Genomic DNA, 18,434 nt, shown 5'->3' with positions numbered 1-18,434 from the left:
CTCTGGTCCTCACCTGCCACCCCACCAGCCTGTGTCCAGCACATAATTCTCTGTAACTTCTACTAACTTCCACTATCTCCAACACAATCCCACCACCAAGCACATCTTTCCCTCCCCCTCACTTTCTGCTCTCTGCAGGGTTCTCCCCCTACACGACTCTCTTGTCTATTCGCCACCCTCACAAACCAACCTCCTGGCAAACAGAACATCTGGTACACATACTCCCTCACTACCATTCAGGGCCCCAAACAGTCCTTCCAGGTGAGGTGACACTTCACCTGTGAGTCTGTCGGGGTCGTATACTGTGTCCGGTGCTCCCGGTGTGGCCTCCTGTACATCAGTGAGACCTGACATAGATCGGCAGACTGCTTCGCCAAGCACCTATGCTCCATTTGCCAGAGAAAGCAGGATCGCCTAGTGGCCACTCATTTTAATTCCACTTCCCATTCCCATTCCGACACATCAATCCATGGCCTCCTCTACTGTCGCGATGAGGCCACGCTCAGTTTGGAGGAGCAACACCTTATATTCTACTTGGGAATCGTCTGACCTGATGGCATGAACATCGATTTCTCACCCCCTCCTTCACCATTCCCTGTCCCCTTCTCCCTCTCTCAATTTATCTCCTTGCCTGCCCATCGCCTCCCTCTCGTGCTCCTCCCCCTTTCCTTTTTCCCACGGCCCTCTGTCCTCTCCTATTGGATTTCCCCTTCTCCAGCCCTGTACGTCTTTCACTAATCAACTTCCCAACTCTTCACTTCACCCCTCCCCCTTCCCGGTTTGACCTCTCACCCTGTGTTTCTCCCTCCCTCCCCCCACCGTTTAACCTTCCCACTCGGGTGGGTGACACAATCCTTGCTTGGGTGACAAATGATCATGTGAGCGAGGCTGAGTGATGGATGGGCCGAAAGGGGCAATGGAACAGTGAGTGAAGGAGGGGCAGAAAGAAACCCACACTCAGACATCGTGTTAATGCTCTGAACTCAGGATTCCGCCAATCCAGCTGATAAACGTTTGGACGTTCAGTTCATGGCGGTACCGCTTTCAACCAGGAGATGGGGATAGTGAGCTGTCCAAGGATCAGTTTGACGGTGAACATCCCCACCTGCTGCTGGGAACCGGTACTACAAGGGGTGCCGGGAAAAAGAAAGTCAGATTCTCTTCAGCCCTTCACCTCTTCCCACCCCAGACTCACCTGGTGTATCTATCACATGTCATTTGTACTCCTTACCCTCCTCTGCCTTATTCCGACTTTAACCCCCTCCTTCCCAGTCCCGATGAAGGGAAACATCGTCTGTTTATTCCTTCCATAAATGCAGCCGTTCCCGCTGAGTTCCTCCAGCATTTTGTGTTGCTCGGGATTTCAAGCGTCTGCAGACTCTCGTCTGTCAGATCCATTTGTTGTTGCTTGCTTGTTTGTTTATTTGAATCAGATGCTCAAATAACTCAAAATAAACTGAAAATACTTGACCTGTATTCCCAGATCTCTTGGTTCTGCTGCACTCCTCACTCAGGTAGGCCCTACCAAAGTGCAACATTTTGCAGTTGTCCACACTGAATTCCATCTGCCATTTTCCAGTCCGATTTCCAGCTGGACCAGATCCCACTGCAAGCTCTGTTAGTCCTCCTTGCTGTCCACTACACGCCCAATCTTGGTATCATCTGCAAATGTTCTAATCTTCAGCAATGAGACCATTTACACGGAGCCCTGCCACAAGAAAGCAGCAACCGTCATCAAGGACTCCAACCATCCACACCATGCTCTCTTCTCTCCGCTCCCATCGAACGGGACGTTCAGAACCCTTAGGTCCCACACTGCCAAGTTCGTGGACAGCTGTTACCCTACAACCATCAGGCTCTTGAACCGGCGTGGACAACTCACTCACCACAACTCTGAACCGATCCCACACCCTAGACTCACCTTCAACAACTCTTTACAAGTAATTTTTCTTCATTCCGACAGCAGTGCACACTGCCCACCGTCCCACTGTTTCAGTCTCCTGCAACGCTGCAGTCGGTGACATCAGCGAGGAACCGCGTGGTCCACAGGGCCGCGTCCAATGGCGCGCGTCTTCCAGGCCACACCTGGAGTTACTGAAACGCGGGACCACACGATGAGAACCCACTGCCCGTGGAGAACCATAGTCTGAACTTCAACTGTAGACCACTGACAGGACCCCAGCCATCTTGAAATGAAATTAGCCTATCTGAACATATCTTAAAAGCTCCATATGTACCCACACCACCCCAGGCACCCAGCACTCTCTGTGTAAGAAAAAACTTGCCCCTCACATCTCCTTTGAAAATACCCCCCTCGTCTTAACTGCATGCCCTCTGGTATTAGAGATTTCAACCCTAGACAACAGATACTGTCTGTCTACTCTATCTGTTCCTCTCATAATCTCTATCAGATCTCCCCTCAGACTCCGTCGCTCCTGGGAAAACAACCTAGCCTCCTATTATCGTGTTGTGTAATCCAGGCAGTTCCCTGGTAAACCTCTTCCACATCCTCTCCAAACCCTTCCCGTCATCCCTCATGGTCTTACCTATCAGATCCTCTTCTGCTCCATGTGGAATAACCCCAGGGTCTCCAGACTATGCATGGAACGACCATCTCTCATCCCCGGACTAATTCCAGTCAAACATTTCTGCACTCTCTCTACATCCTGCACATTTTCCCTGAAGCGTGGCCCTCCTCCCCAGGACTGAATCCAATCCTCAGGGTCACAGATTCATCATCACCGCTTACATGTGTGGTTTTGCAGCAGCAAAGTTCAAAGTGAAAGTAAACTTTATGATCAGAGTACAGACACGTCTTCACACACAACCCCGAGATTCTTCTTCTGTGGGCAGACTGAGCAAATCTATAGAACAGTATGTAAACAGGATCAACGGACAACAAACCGTGCCAACGCAAATATAAATAACTAGCAATAAATAATGATCATGAAATAACAACATAAAGAGTTTGTAAAGTGAGACAATTGGCTGTGGGAACACCGGAAGCAGAATGAGTGTATTTATCCCCTTTTGTGAAAGAAACTGATGGTTGAGGGGTAGCAGCTGTTTTGAATGTGGTGGAGTGGCCAGTCGTGACACTTGTACCTTCTGCCTGATGGCAACAGCGAGAAAAGGGTAAAATGTGATGACATAGAAACACTATAAACTACAAAAGTAAATACAGTGTAATAAAAAGGAATAAAGAAGAAAATACAGAGGTCCGATGGGTTAGATTGTCCGGAGTCAGAGGTCTATTGTCTGCGAGTCTGAGCCAGGATGTGAGTTTGTAGTCAAGGACTGAAGGCCTAGAGGTGCCCTGTCCTGTGGTTGGAAGTGTGTGTGAGAGAGAGAGGGTGGGAAAGAGGTTTGTTCTGCTGTTGTGGTCTTGTTTTTGTTGTGTTGTGTTGTTGTTCTGACCGTTCTGGGCACCCTATGGCGGAATGTGTGGTGATACTTTCGAGCTGTCTCAACAAATCCTCGGTTGTGTTGGTCTTTAAACAAAGGACACACATCTCTGTACGTTTTGATGTAGGTGTGATAAAAAGAATCGGAATCTGAATCGTTCATGGGCTCACGGACATTGTGTTCATATAGGACCGTTCAAAGATCTGATGGAGGAGGGGAAGAAGCTGTTTCTGAATCATTGAGTGTGGATCCTCGGGGTTCTGTACCTCTTCTCCAAGAGGTCTTGGGCAATCAGTGACACAAGAGATTCTGGAGACACTGGGAATTCAGAACAACTCACACACAAAATACTACAACAGAAATTTTATAGTTTTCTTTATTTTTCTGTAAATGCCGGCATGAAAATGAATTTCAAGGTGGTATACGGTAACATACAGGTACTTTGACAATGAATGTTACTGAACTTTGAGTGCTGGTACTGAGGGCAACACAGAGCCAACCCCAACACCCTGGCCAGTGTTAATCACACAAACAACACCAAACTAAAGAGCCATTCTGGATGTTTTCAGCTTGTTATGTATGAACACACAAGATTCTGCAGATACTGGAAATCCAGAGTAACACTCACAAAATGGAGTGTTCTGTGTGATGAGAAAACCAGACGGAGATAGGGTCTAGAGTTGACCCCCCTGTGAACTATGCTGTTAAAGAGAGAGAGAGATGAAGAACAGAGGGAGAGGCATCTGATACAGATAAGAGAGAGAGAGACAGAGACATGATTTAGTATTATGGCTTCTTCACTGATTATTTACCTTTTGCTGCAAGGACACTGCTTTGCTCGTTAACATCCCTGCGGAGACAGCAGGGAGTGGCCAGTTGGATGGTCATGGATGGCTGGTACCCCGTCAGGGGAGATAAAAGACAGGTCTGCTGAGACGCCGACAGACACGCCACGAGACACTGCAAGAGTGTTGTGCACCCACAGGAAGGTGGGGGCTTGGAGGACCGAGTCGGGAGATCAGTCACAAAGCTCACAGTGTGACGGCAGGACCGGTGGGGACGTGTGTGTGTGTCCACTCATGCCAGAGTGACGAGTCCACCACAGAAGAACGGTCTGGCCGAGAACGGAGGGGTCATAACCAAATGACCACAACGATACAACGGAACAAGAAGACAACGGAAGGTTTGTCTGCTGCATCTGCTCACATCTCTCTCTCTCTTTCTCTCTCGCTCTCTCTCTCTCCCTCTTTCTCTATTCTCTATCTCTCTCTCTCTCGCTCTCTCTCTATCTCTCTCTCCCTCTCTCTTTCTCGCTCTCTCTCTCTCCCTCTCTCTCTATCTCTCTTTCTCGCTCTCTCTCTCTCTCTCTCTCTCTCTCTCTCTCTCTCTCTCTCTCTCTCTCTCTCTCTCTCTCTCTCTCTCTCTCTCTCTCTCTCTCTCTCTCTCTCTCTCTCTCTCTCTCTCTCTCTCTCTCTCTCTCACGTCACAACAGCAACTACCTCAACCCAAACTGAACTGAACTGAACTCTGCATTAGCTTGAGACTATTCATTTACCCCTAGACTTCAATGGAGCTTGGTTTTGATTCTTATTCCTACACTTCTGTTTTTATTATTGCTAACCTGTTTTATATGTATATTTGCATTTTTGATACTGTATTACTTAGTTTACTAATAAACACCTTTAGTTACAGTACCACCAGACTCCAACATACCATTCCATTTCTGCAGGTTTGTTAGCCCAGTGACGGGGTACGTAACAGGAGGAACTCAGCAGGTCGGGCAGCATCTTTGGAGTCAAATTAAGACTCGGCTTTTCAGGTCGAGACCATTCATCAGTGTGCGATGATTTGAGATACTGATGAAGGGTCTCGGCCCAAAATATCGACTATTTATTTCTCTCCATAAATACAACACAGTACAGGTGCTTCACCTAATGATGGAGTGCTGACATTTTAGCCTGCTCTACCATAAACATAACCCTTCCTTCCACATAGCTCTCCACTTTTCCTTCATCCTCGTGCTTGTCTGAGCATCTTAAATGCCCCGAATGTATCTGCCTCCACCACCACCCTTGCAGAGCGTTCCACGCACCCACCAATCTCTGTGTAAAAATCTACCTCTGACAACCCCCCCAGACCTTCCTCCATTCTTCTTAAAATGATGCCCCCTCGTATTAGCCATTGCTGACCTGGGAAATACTTCTAAACAACTAATATAACTAATACTTCTAATACAACTAAATCTTGCCTTAAGTAAACACTAGCATCGGTGACAGTGACATTTTTACAGGATTGTTGTAAAAATCCACCCAATTCGGGTGTCACGGTAGCCCAGTCGTTAACGTAACACTATTTCAGAGCCTGTGCCCGGGGTCAATTCCCGCTGCTGTCTGTAAGGAGTTTGTAGATTCTTCCTGTGACCGTGTGTGTTTCCTCCGGATGCTCCGGTTTCCTCCCACATTCCAACGATGTATAGGTTGGGGTCAGTAAGTTGTGGACGTGCTGTGTTGGGGCCAGAAGAGTGGTGACTCTCGCCCGGAGCACAGCCTCAGAATGTGTTGGTGACCGACACAAACGACCCATTTCACTGTATGTTTCAGTGTGACAGGCAAAGCCAATTTAAATTCACAAATGCTGTTCAGGGAGGACAGCTGCCTTCCTTATCCCCTCTGGACTGGACGAGACTTCGGATTCTTGGCAATATCACCGTCCCAGAGTTTCCCCCGCTACGCTGATCGTCAAGCCACCCGACCCAGGAGTGAAGGATGAGGGACAAAATGGGCCAGGGAAGGGAACCGATCGTCCCTGGAGTACAACAGTAAGACACTTTGAACAGCAGTTGACTTGAAACTGGCTGTCAAAGAGTGAAGAGCAAATTTAGGTCAACAGGTTTTGAAGGAAGTCAAGTCTCAGAATGAGAAGGATAGAATTACAGTCGTGTGTTACCAGACTTAACCCACACAAGGCGCTGTAATGATTAACAAATGGAATGCCAGGTTATTGGGTGAGACAGGGGACAAGAGAAAAATATATCAGCACTATGCGTGGGGGTGGGGGAGACTGGTGAGTCATATCTCTTCCGAAAGAGATGACAGGTGAGCAAGGCAGGAAAGCTGAGAGCAAAAGCTGTGAACAGAAACTCTGGCAGGGAAATGACAAACAATGGGAACGTCTCCGCAGCTGAGCGATAGAGACTTGGTTCCAATTCTGCTCACCGCACTTTAGGAAGACAGGATTTCCCAGTGTGGGTCAAGAACTAGAATCAGAATCAGGTTTATTATCGCTGACATATGTTATGAAATTTATTGGTCTGCGGCAGCAGGAGAGCGCAGTAAATAATTTTACTGTACGTTACAATAAGAAATAAATCCGTGGTGCAGAGTAGTGAGACTGCTGATGGCCCATTCAGAAATGTGATGGCGGAAAGAACAAAGTGTCCCGAAAACATCAAATGTGTCTTCAGGCTCCTGTACCTTCCCCTGATGGCATCGGAGAACTTGTCCTGGATGGCGAGGATTTTAATGATGGACTCCACACTCTGGAGGCAGCCTCATTTGAAGATATCCATAATGGTGGGGAGGCTAGTGCCACGATGGAGCCGGCTGAGTTTTCAAACCTCTGTGATGGTTTCCGATCCCGTGCAATGGTACCTCACACTGTCGGTATGTGACTGGAATGAATGCTCCCTACAGGACATGTGTGGAGTGAGGGATTTTGATTGTGCAAAAAGACTGGGGAGGAGGGAAGAGGGCTGTCCTCCAAGCAAAGAGAGATCAGGTGAAGTCCTGCCGAATTTATTGTGCTGTGTACAAGGCATCGTTACAGTCTGGAGGCACGACAGGCTGCAGGTGCTGGAATCCAGAGCAACACACAAAATGCTGGAGGAGTGTCAGTGGGCCAGGCGGTATCTGTGGAGGGAAACAGGCAGTCCAGTTCTGTTCAGAGGAAGGGTTTTGAGGGGAAATGATGACTGTCCATCTCCCTCCATAGATGCTGCCTGACCCCTAACCCCGCTGAGGAATCAGACACCCCACCATCTCCAGCAGCTCATGTGTTGCAATGAAACACTTTCAGCAGCAATACAGGCACAGACAATGGCAGAAAACCTAAATTCTGCATCAGGTTTACAAAGCAGTGAAGGAAGTGAGCTAGAAAGGACGAGGGGAGAGTGAACGGAGGAGTTTCACATCATGAACGGTTTAACAGAGGATAGTTAACAGAAGACCAGGCAGTAAACAGTTTAATGGGGGGTGGGGGGAATGGTGGAAGTGAAGGAAATGAATTCTGTGCTAAACACGAAACAGCAGAACCTCACTTCGGGAAGTCTGATCACCTGTCTGTACTTCTACTCCCGGAGTATAGGCAGAGACTGAAGACTGCAGCACCAGCAGTGAGGACCAAGAAGGTTTGGACAAGGGAAGCACAGGAGTGCCTACAGGACTGCTTTGAATCGGAGGACTGGACTGTATTCAGGGATCCATCTTCGAATCCAGATGAGTATGCCGCAGTTGTTTAATGCCGGCTTCATTAAAACCTGTGTGGATGAGTGTGTGCCTATTAAAATTTGCCGTACATTTCCAAACCAAAAGCCGTGGATGAACCAGGAGGTATGTCGTCTGCTGAGGGCTAGATCTGTGGTATGAGTCTTGGCAACCCAGGTCTGAACCAGAAAGCCAGTCAGACCTGTGGAGGGCTGTTTCAAGAGTGAGGAAACAATTCCGAGCAAAGCTGTAGGCAACATCGGATGCATGGCAACTCTGGCAGGGTTCGCAGGACATTACTTCCTACAAAGCGAAACCCCATAGTATGACTGGCACCGATGCTTCACTACCAGATGAGCTCAACGCCTTCTATGCCCGCTTTGAAAGGTGCACCTGGTGACTCTATGATCTCTGTCTCGGAGGCCGATGTCAGGCTGGCTTTCCGGAGGGAGAACCCTCGCCAGGCAGCAGGCCCTGTTGGACTACCTGGTCATGCTCTGAAAACTTGTGCCAACCAACTGGCAGGTACATTTTCAACCTCTCATTACTATGGTGCGAAGTTTCCACCTGCTTCAAAAGGGCAACAATTATACCAGTGCCCAAGAAGAGTAGTGTGAGCTGCCTTAATGACTATCGTCCAGTAGCACTCACATCGAGAGTGACTGAGTGGTTGGTCGTGGCTAGATTCAACTCCTATCTCAGCAAGGACCTGGACCTGCTGTAATTTGCCTATCGCCACAATAGGTCTACAGCACCCACAATCTCAATGGCTCTCCACATGGCCTTGGATCACCCGGACAATACAAATACCTCCGTCAGGATGCTGTTCATTCACTGTAGCTCAGCGTTTAACACTATCATTCCTACGGTCCTGATCAATAAGCTATGGAACCCGAGTCTCTGTATCTCCCTCTGCATCTGGATCATTGACTTCCAAACTGGAAGACCACAATATGTGCGGATTGGTAATAATATCTCCACCTCGCTGACGATCAACGCTGGCACACAACAGGGACGTGTGCTCACCCACAGCTCTACTTTCTCTGTGTGGCTGGGTAAAGCTCAAATGCCATCTGTGAATTTGCTGATGATAGAACCATTGTTGGTAGGATCTCAGGTGGTGACGAGAGGGAGTACAGGAGAGAGATATTCCAGCTAGTTGAGTGGAGTTATAGCAACAACCTTGCACTCAACGTCAGTAAGACCAAAGAACTGATTGTGGACTTCAGGAAGGGTAGGACGAGGGAACATGAACCAATCCTCATAGAGGGATCAGAAGTGGAGAGAGTGAGCAATTGGCTCCTGGGTGTCAAGATCTCTGAAGATCTAATCTGCTCTAACCAGAACAGGAGCTATTTTTCATTGGGATTTTGAGGAGATTTGGTTTGTCACCTAAACCAGTTGAAAACTTCTATGGATGTACCATGGAGAGCATTTTGACGGGCTGCATCATTGTCTGGTTTGGGGACGGTGTGACTGCATGGGATCAAAAGCAGCAACATAAAGTTGTAGAATTAGTCAGCTCCATCTTGGCTACTAGCCTCCATGGTATTCAAAACATTTTCAAGGAGCGGTGCCTCAGAAAGGCAGCGTCCATCATTATGGACCCCATCACCCAGGACATGTCCTCTTCTCCTTGTTACCATCAGGAAGGAGGTACGGAAGCATGAGGGCACACACTCAGTGATTCAGGAACAGTTTCTGCCCCTCTCCCATTCGATTCCTAAATGGACACTGACCCTGTGAACACTACCTCAACTTTTTAATATAATTGCTTTTGCACAATTTTTAATCTAGTCAATATTATCTGGATAGACAGGGTCTGATTAGGAATAGTCAGCATGGATTTGTGCGTGGAAGGTCATGTTTGACTAATCTTATTGAATTTTTTGAAGAGGTTACGAAGAAAGTTGACGAGGGTAAAGCTGTGGATGTTGTCTATATAGACTTCAGTAAAGCCTTTGACAAGGTTCCGCACATAAGGTTATTTAGGAAGATTCAATCGTTAGGTATTAATATTGAAGTAGTAAAATGGATTCAACAGTGGCTGGATGGGAGATGTCACAGAGTAGTGGTGGATAACTGTTTGTCAGGTTGGAGGCTGGTGACTAGTGGTGTGCCTCAAGGATCTGTACTGGGTCCAATGTTGTTTGTCATATACATTAATGATCTGGATGATGGGGTGGTAAATTGGATTAGTAAGTATGCAGATGATACTAAGGTAGGTGGTGTTGTGGATAATGAAGCAGGTTTTCAAAGCTTGCAGAGAGATTTAGGCCTTTTGAAGAGTGGGCTGAACGATGGCAAATGGAGTTTAATGCTGATAAGTGTGAGGTCCTACATTTTGGTAGGAATAATCCAAATAGGACATACATTGTAAATGGTAGGGCATTGAAGAATGCAGTAGAACAGAGTGATCTAGGAATAATGGTGCATAGTTCCCTGAAGGTGGAATCTCATGTGGATAGGGTGGTGACGAAAGCTTTTGGTATGCTGGCCTTTATGAATCAGTGCATTGAGTATAGGAGTTGGGATGTAATGTTAAAATTGTACAAGGCAGTGGTAAGGCCGAATTTGGAGTGTTGTGTACAGTTCTGGTCACCAAATTATAGGAAAGATATCAACACAATAGAGAGAGTACAGAGAAGATTTACTAGAATGTTACCTGGGTTTCAGCACCGAAGTTACAGGGAAAGGCTGAACAAGTTAGTTCTTTATTCTTTGGAGTGTAGAAGATTGAGGGGGGACTTGATAGAGGAATTTAAAATTATGAGGGGGTTAGATAGAGTTGATGTGGTTAGGCATTTTCCACTGAGAGTAGGGGAGATTGAAACAAGAGGACATGATCTGAGAATTAGGGGGCAAAAGTTTAAGGGTAACACGAGGGGGAATTTCTTTACTCAGAGAGTGGTAGCTGTGTGGAACGAGCTTCCAGTAGAAATGGTAGAGGCAGGTTCGGTATTGTCATTTAAAGTAAAATTGGATAGGAATATGGACAGGAAAGGAATGGAGGGTTATGGCATGAGTGCAGGTCGATGGGATTAGATGAAAGTAAGCGTTCAGCGTGGACTAGAAGGGCCGAGATGACCTGTTCCCGTGCTATAATTGTTATACGGTTATTTGGTTATACGTATACTGTAATTGATTTACTTATTTATTTACTTATTAGTCTTTGTTCTTCTGTATGATCTATTGCATTGAACTGCTGCTGCTAAGTTAACAATTTCACAACACATGCCGTTGATAATAAACCTGATTTGATTCTGATTCCTTCCTCGGTTTAGCGATCTGTCTGTGTATGAGTGGGCCACAAGTACCTCATTTCCACTTTCTTCTGGGCAGTTAATGTTGGCCCAGCTACCAATGCCCACATTCCAGCCGAGTTACAGCATTGTGTTCTGCTCTTCCTGCAGTACCGGTTCCCGGCAGCAGGTGGGGATCCTGCACCGTGAAACGAGAAACAAGGGGAAATCTGCAGTGCTGCAAGTTGTTAACCTCTCCCTGTCCCAGTGTGGAGCACCTTCCTGCTTCAAATTATCCTCCATCGTCCCTGTACCAAACAAGACCAAGGTAACGTGCTCGAACGACTAACGTCCTGTTGCACTCACCTCAATGATAAGCAAATGCTTTGAGAGTTTGCTCAAGGACTACATCTACAGCTTGCTACCACCCACCGGACCCCCTACAATTCACAACCGATCAACAGATGATGCAATAGCCACTGCTCGACATACCGTCCTTACATATCTGGAGAAGAATGATGCTTATGTGAGAATGCTGTTCTTGGACTACAGCATTCAACACAATTCCCTCCAGGCTCGACAGGCAGCTCAGAAACCTCTGCCTTGTGCATCTGGATCCTGGACTTCCTGTCAGATCGCCAGCAGCTCCCTCACCTCCACCCCTCCGACTCTCAACACACGAGATCCTCAGGGCTGTGTCGACACCCACAGCTCCAATCTGCTGATTAAATTTGCTGACGACACGACATTGATTGGCCTAATCTCAAACAATAGCGAGGTGGCCTACAGGGTAGGAGTCATCTCTCTGACACAGTGGTGTCAAGAAAACAACCTCTCCCTCAATGTCACAAAAACAAAGGAGCTGGTTGTGGATTACAGGAGGGATGGAGACGGGCTAACCCCTATTGAATCAATGGATCTGGGGTTGAGAGGGTAAACAGCTTCAAGTTCTTCAGCATCCACGTCACCGAGGAACTCACGTGGTCTGTACACAACAGCGCCTCTTTCACCTCAGACGGTTGAGGAAGTTCGGTTTCGGTCCCCAAATCCCAAGAACTTTCTATAGGGGCACAATTGAGAGCATCCTGACTGGTATATGGGAACTGTACCTCTCTTAATCGCAGGATTCGGCAGAGAGTGGTGCTGACAGCCCAGCACATCCGTACTTGTGAACTTCCCATGATTCAGGACATTTACAAGGACAGGTGTGTAAAAAGGGCCCGTAGGATCACTGGGGACACAAGTCACCCTGACCACAATCTAATCCAGCTGCCACCATCCGGGAAGCGGTACCACAGCATAAACCCCAGGACCAACAGGCTCCAGTGCAGCTTCTCCCATCGGGCCATCAAACATCACACTGACTGTTCTGTTCATTATAAATTACTATGATTGCACATTGAGACGGAGATTTTTACTCCACATGTATGTGAAGGATGTAAGAAATAAAGTCATTTCAATTCAATCCGAGCAACACACACAAAATGCTGGAGAAACTCAGCAGGGCAGGCAGCATCTACGAAAAAAAGTACAGTCGACATTTCGGGCCGAGACTCTTCAGCAGGACTGGAGAAAAAAACATGAGGAATCAGTCAAAAGGTGGTGGGGGGTGGGGGGAGAAACACGAGGTGATGGGTGAAACCGGAAGCTGGGAAGTTGATTGGGTGAAAGAGATACAGGACTGGAGAAGGGTGAGTTCTATAGGAGAGAACGGGAGGCCATGGAAGAAAAGTGGGAGGAGCACCAGAGGGAGGCGATGGGCAGGCGAGGAGATAAGTGAGGGAGGGAAAATGGGCACGGGGAATGGTGAAGGAGGGGTGGCCATTACTGGAAGTTCGATAAATCGATGTTCATGCCATCAGGTTGGAGGCTACCCAGACGGAATATACGATATTGCTCCTCCAACTGAGTGTGGCCTCATCGCGACAGTAGAGGAGGCCCTCGATGGACATGTGGGAATAGGCAGTGGAATTAAAATGGGCGGCTACTGGGAGATCCTGCTTTTTCTGGTGAAGCAGACTCCCAATCTATGTCGGGTCTCACCGATGTACAGGCCACACCAGAGGCACCAAACACAGTGTATGACCCCACCTGACACACAGGTGAAGTGTCGCCCCACCTGGAAGTGCCAGGAGGGAGTTCAGTGGGAAGGGACGAATGGATGTGAGTCGTGTAGGGAGTGATCCCTGCTGAAAGCAGAAAGTGGGGGAGAGGGAAAGATGTGCTTGGTGGTGGGATCCTGTTGGAGACGGTGGAAATTACAGAAATTATTAAGAGTGAGGACAAGTTCCGTTAGACGGAGGAGAGTGGTGGTGGAAGGGAACTGGTTGGGACGGGTGTCCAGAAAGAAAGAGAGAGCTCTGAGGCCTTCCTGCTGGTGGATGAAGGTGTACAGGGACTGGACATCCACAGTGAAAATAAGATGCTCGGGGCCAGGGAATGTGAAATCATTGAAAGATCCAGAGTCTGCGAAGTCACTGAGGGTTCACTCCATCCTGTGACAGTGAACCCTGACCCTCAACTCCTCCGACAGGGGAAACATCCTCCCTGCATCCTGTCTGTTGAGCCCTGAACGATTTTGCGCTTCCCCGAGATCTCCTCTCATTCTTCTAAACAGGAGAATGTTATGTTCTCTGAGAACATACAACAGTACAGCACAGGAACAGGCACAGAAACTGAAATTTCTGATGTGGACTGTGAAGTTTGTCTAAAGTTACAACAGGACCTCAATCAACTGGGAATATGGGCAAAGGAATGGCAGAAAGAATTCAAAATAGAAATGGGCAAAGTGACAACAGTACATTACAGCACAGGAACAGGCACAGAAACTGAAATTTTCGGAATATACACAGTGAATGTCAGGGCCCTGGGGAGTGTTGTAGAATAGAAACACCCAGGGGAACAAGTACATAGTTCCTGAGAGTAGGGACACAGGTAGATGGTGTAGTGAAGAAGGGGTCTGGTACACTGGCCTTCATCGATCGGGGATTAAGTACATGAGATGGTTTGTCGTGTTACAGCTATACAAGACATTGGGGAGACCACACTCAGAGTACTGGGTGCAGTTCTGGTCACCGAGCTGTAGAAAGGATGACATTCAGCTGGAATGTGTGCAGACAAGATTCACAGGAATGTTACCGGGGCTCAAGGGCTTCAGGAGAATCTGGATCGACCTGGACTGTTTTCCTGAAGCAAAGGAGACTGAGGGTTGACATTATTGTGATTGATGAAATCCTACAGGGCAGTGATGAGGTCGATGGTCACAGTCTTTCCCCAGGGGAGGGGAGTCTAAAACTAGAGGATATAGAGTTAAGCTCAGAGGGTAAAGATTAGCAGGGGACCTGAGTGGCAAATTTTCCCCACAGTCAGAGGTCGGTAAATGGGATGAGCTGCCGGAGGAAATGGTAGAGGCCGATAGAATTGAAACATTTTTAGGACATTTGGATTGAAAACGTTTAGAGGAATGCCGTCAAGTGGGACGTGCTGAGGAAGCCACCTTGGTTGTCAGGGACATGTTACGTCGAAGGGCCGGTGTGTGTGCTGTCACCTCCATTAGTCTCATTAGGAAGAGTGGGACCTCACATCAGAGCAGCGCTGTACAGGGGGGAAGTCAGGAAGTTTTCCTGCATCCGTGTTTGAGTAATCCCAGTGTACCCAACACCTCACAATCTTCTGCTGCATCAAGATCCCCCATTTCAGTGTCGAAGATATTTGCCTGACAATTTAAATAATCGATATTTAATCACCTTTCCACCCTCCTGCTTTACACCTCTATTTATTCCCCGGACCCTTCTATCCTCCCTCTGGTCAGTCTGTACACTGCTCTGAAGAACATCAGAAACAGGAGCAAGGAGGCCATTCAGCCCCTCACACCTGCTCTCCCATTAGACATGATCAATACCACTTCCCTGTGCTCATGCTGTTTCTACTGATTCACGTTGTATCCAAAACTCTATCCACGTCTCTCCTCAACATAGTTAATGTGTAAATGTGCAGAGCCCTGTTAGATTGTGAGCTGTGTAAATACATTTATTCACCTCTGAATGGTCGTCCCCTCACTGTGTCTCCTCATCCTGACACCCCCGTTACCAGAAACATCATCCCTGCATCAACCTGGGGAGCCTGGAGTAAATCTCAGACTCTCTCTCTGTCTCCATCATACACAAATACACACAGGGGCTTCACCATTTACATTTCTCCATTGCGTCAATGACCAACACAGTCTGCCCGAGGATTGTGCTGGGATCAGCCTGCATGTGTTGCCACACTTCCGGCTCCAAAATATCATGTCCACGTCTCTCTCCCCTTCACCGTACCTCTCTGGGTAGTTCCAACCTGAGCATCGATGTCTCTAATGGTCCACTCCCCTCTCCTATCACATTCCTCCTTCTTTATCCCCCTTCCAGATGAAATTACACTGCACTCCCATTTTTTCTTCAATCAGATGCTGGAAGAACTAAAACAAAACAGAAATTACTTGAAACCCACAACAGAGCAGGCAGTGTTTGAATCAATTCCGGGAGAGGTCACCGACGTGGAACGTGAAACCTGTTCCTCTCTCCACAGATCCTGACCAACCTGCTGTGTTTTTCCAGCATTTCCTGCATATAAACTGGGTCCAAAACTGAATATCTGATTCAAAGTAGAGATCCGGACTCTATTTGCCTTGTAAATTAGAGGAACAGCTCCCCATTTTCCGTCAGGGTGATTGGCAACCTGGCAGCATCAACATCGAACTTTCAAACTTCTGGAAGTCGTTCCCTGTCACTTTTCCTGTTTAATTGTCTCTCTCCTCCTGCTCCACCAGCCCCATCACCCTCTCTTTTTCCCCTCCTTCCCCACCCTCTCCATCTGCCCATCACCCACACACTCCTCCCCACCCTCTCCATCTGCCCATCACCCACACACTCCTCCCCACCCTCTCCATCTGCCCATCACCCACACACTCCTTCCCCACCCTCTCCATCTGTCCATCACCCACACACTCCCCCCCACCCTCTCCATCTGCCCATCACCCACACACTCCTCCCCACCCTCTCCATCTGTCCATCACCCACACACTCCCCCCCACCCTCTCCATCTGCCCATCACCCACACACTCCTCCCCACCCTCTCCATCTGCCCATCACCCACACACTCCTCCCCACCCTCTCCATCTGCTCATCACCCTCACACTCCTCCCCCACCCTCTCCATCTACCCATCCCCCACACTCCTCCCCACCCTCTCCATCTGCTCATCACCCTCACACTCCTCCCCACCTCTCCATCTGCCCATCACCCACACATTCCTCCCCACCCTCTCCATCTGCCAATCACCCACACCCTCCTCCCCACCCTCTCCATCTGCTCATCACCCTCACACTCCTCCCCACCTCTCCATCTACCCATCCCCCACACTCCTCCCCACCCTCTCCATCTGCCGATCACCTACTCTCCTCCTGACCCTCTCCATCTGCCCATCACCCTCACACTCATCCCCACCCTCTACATCTGCCGATCACCCACTCTCCACCTGACCCTCTCCATCTGCCCATCTCCCACACACTCCTCCCCACCTCCCTCCCTTTACTCCGGGGTCACTTTCCCCTCCTGTCAGATTCCAAAATCTTCAGCCCTTTGTCACTGACACCTCTCACCTCCCAATTTCTGACACATTTCCACCCGTCCCTCATCTATCAACCCTCCCTCAGGTATTACCCCTCACCTGGATCCACCCCTCACCTGCCCATTTCCCTCCATAGATGTTGCCTGACACGGTGGGAGACCCAGGCGCTTTGTGTGTTACCACCACAACATGTCCCGTGTTACCAAGATTAACCCTGACCTCCCTCTCCCAGTCAGCACCACCACCACTTGCCCCAGTTACCCTGTCAGTCCCGGTAGAGTTTAGCACCCGGGGGAGCCGGGAAGCTCAGGACCCGCCGCCCGCGGCTGCTGCTGAATCCGCAGTGTTTCTGTTCTGTTGACGGATGCGGTGAACGAGTTAAAATTAATGGATCGATAATTCTCACATCGTGTTTATTTCACTCTCCGCACATTTATATTTACACTGACTTACTCCTGACGCCGGTCCCGGGACCCGACCCGTTTACAGACCCGGAGCGGAACCGGAGCAGATTCTCAGCCACTCGTTTTTATATCCAAACCCGAAGAAAGGATAAAGTTTCTCCGTGAATTTATTCCCAGTGAAGGTGTGGAGATGGGACTTGGTCTCCGCGTTGTAAAATGAAACTGTCCCGGACTCGTAACTGAGATAAACTCCCACCCTCCCGGGGATGGGACCGGCAGGGAGACGGGACAAAGGGGAGGTGAGAACCTTCATCACGTCATCAACCCGCGCGATTCTCCAGAATCCGGTCTCCGGACTCCATGTGACCAATCGCTTCCTCTTCACAGACTCTGCGGCGACTCCCAGACTCCAGCGCCGATTCCCCGTCACCTCCACCTCCCAGTAATGTCTCCCCGATGTGAATCCCTCCGATCCCAGCACACAAAGCCAGTATGTGAACCTCTTCCCGGTGTCAGGGAGATCCCTCCGGGTCCCGGTCCGTCTCACACTCTTCCGATCCTCAGACACCTCGAGCCACGAATGCGCCGTTTCCACATCCAGGGTGACAGAGACTGGGGGGAGAAGCAGAGAATTAGAGAGTCCCGGGGATCGGGGGGAGACTCGGGCAGCGCGGCCCCGGGGACCGGGGGGGAGACTCGGGCAGCGCGGCCCCGGGACCGTGGGGAGAGGCCGCTGGGCCTCAGGCGCAGTTGGATGGGCGACAGGACCCATTCCCGGGGTTTTACCCAAACACAGCGGATGGACAACCGGCATCTTCCCGAGGTTTTTCCTCGACATGGAGAGCGGATTTTCCTCGATCAACAAACACAAAATTCTAGAGGATCTCAGCGGGTCAAGCAGCATGTGATAAGGGAGATGTACAGTTGCTGTTTCAAGCCGAGACCTTTCCTCGATTGGAAAGAAAGACGGGAGATAGCAGTGGAACCGGGTATGAGAAAGACCCAGAATATACAGCCTCTCCTTATAACCCAAACTCTCCAGTCCCAGTAACATCCTTGTAAATCTGTTTTATACCCTCTCAGTTTAATGACATCCTTCCTGTAGAACGATAACCAGAACTGTACAGGGTGATCAAAATCATAAAGACAAGAAAGTCTGCAGATGCTGGAAATCCAAAGCAACACACACAAAACCTTGGCCCAAATCATCAACTGTTTATTCATATCCATAGATGCTGCCTGACCTGCTGAGTTCCTCCAGCAGTTTGTGTGTTACTCTGCTCCAAATGTGGCCGT

General features: G+C 48.8%; 1 protein-coding gene across 1 annotated transcript in view; it reads right to left on the bottom strand.

The window, feature by feature from the left end:
• Positions 1–18,434, bottom strand: part of LOC140721953 (uncharacterized) — a 90,906-nt gene that overhangs the window by 20,397 nt on the left and 52,075 nt on the right. The window contains exon 12 of the mRNA XM_073036780.1: positions 17,221–17,750. Within this exon, the coding sequence (XP_072892881.1) occupies positions 17,221–17,750 (530 nt within the window). The remainder of the gene's footprint in view (positions 1–17,220; positions 17,751–18,434) is intronic.

This window comes from Hemitrygon akajei, chromosome 2 (assembly GCF_048418815.1).
Source record: "Hemitrygon akajei chromosome 2, sHemAka1.3, whole genome shotgun sequence".
NCBI classification, from domain to species: domain Eukaryota; kingdom Metazoa; phylum Chordata; class Chondrichthyes; order Myliobatiformes; family Dasyatidae; genus Hemitrygon; species Hemitrygon akajei.
This window is presented reverse-complemented; position numbering and strand designations above follow the sequence as displayed.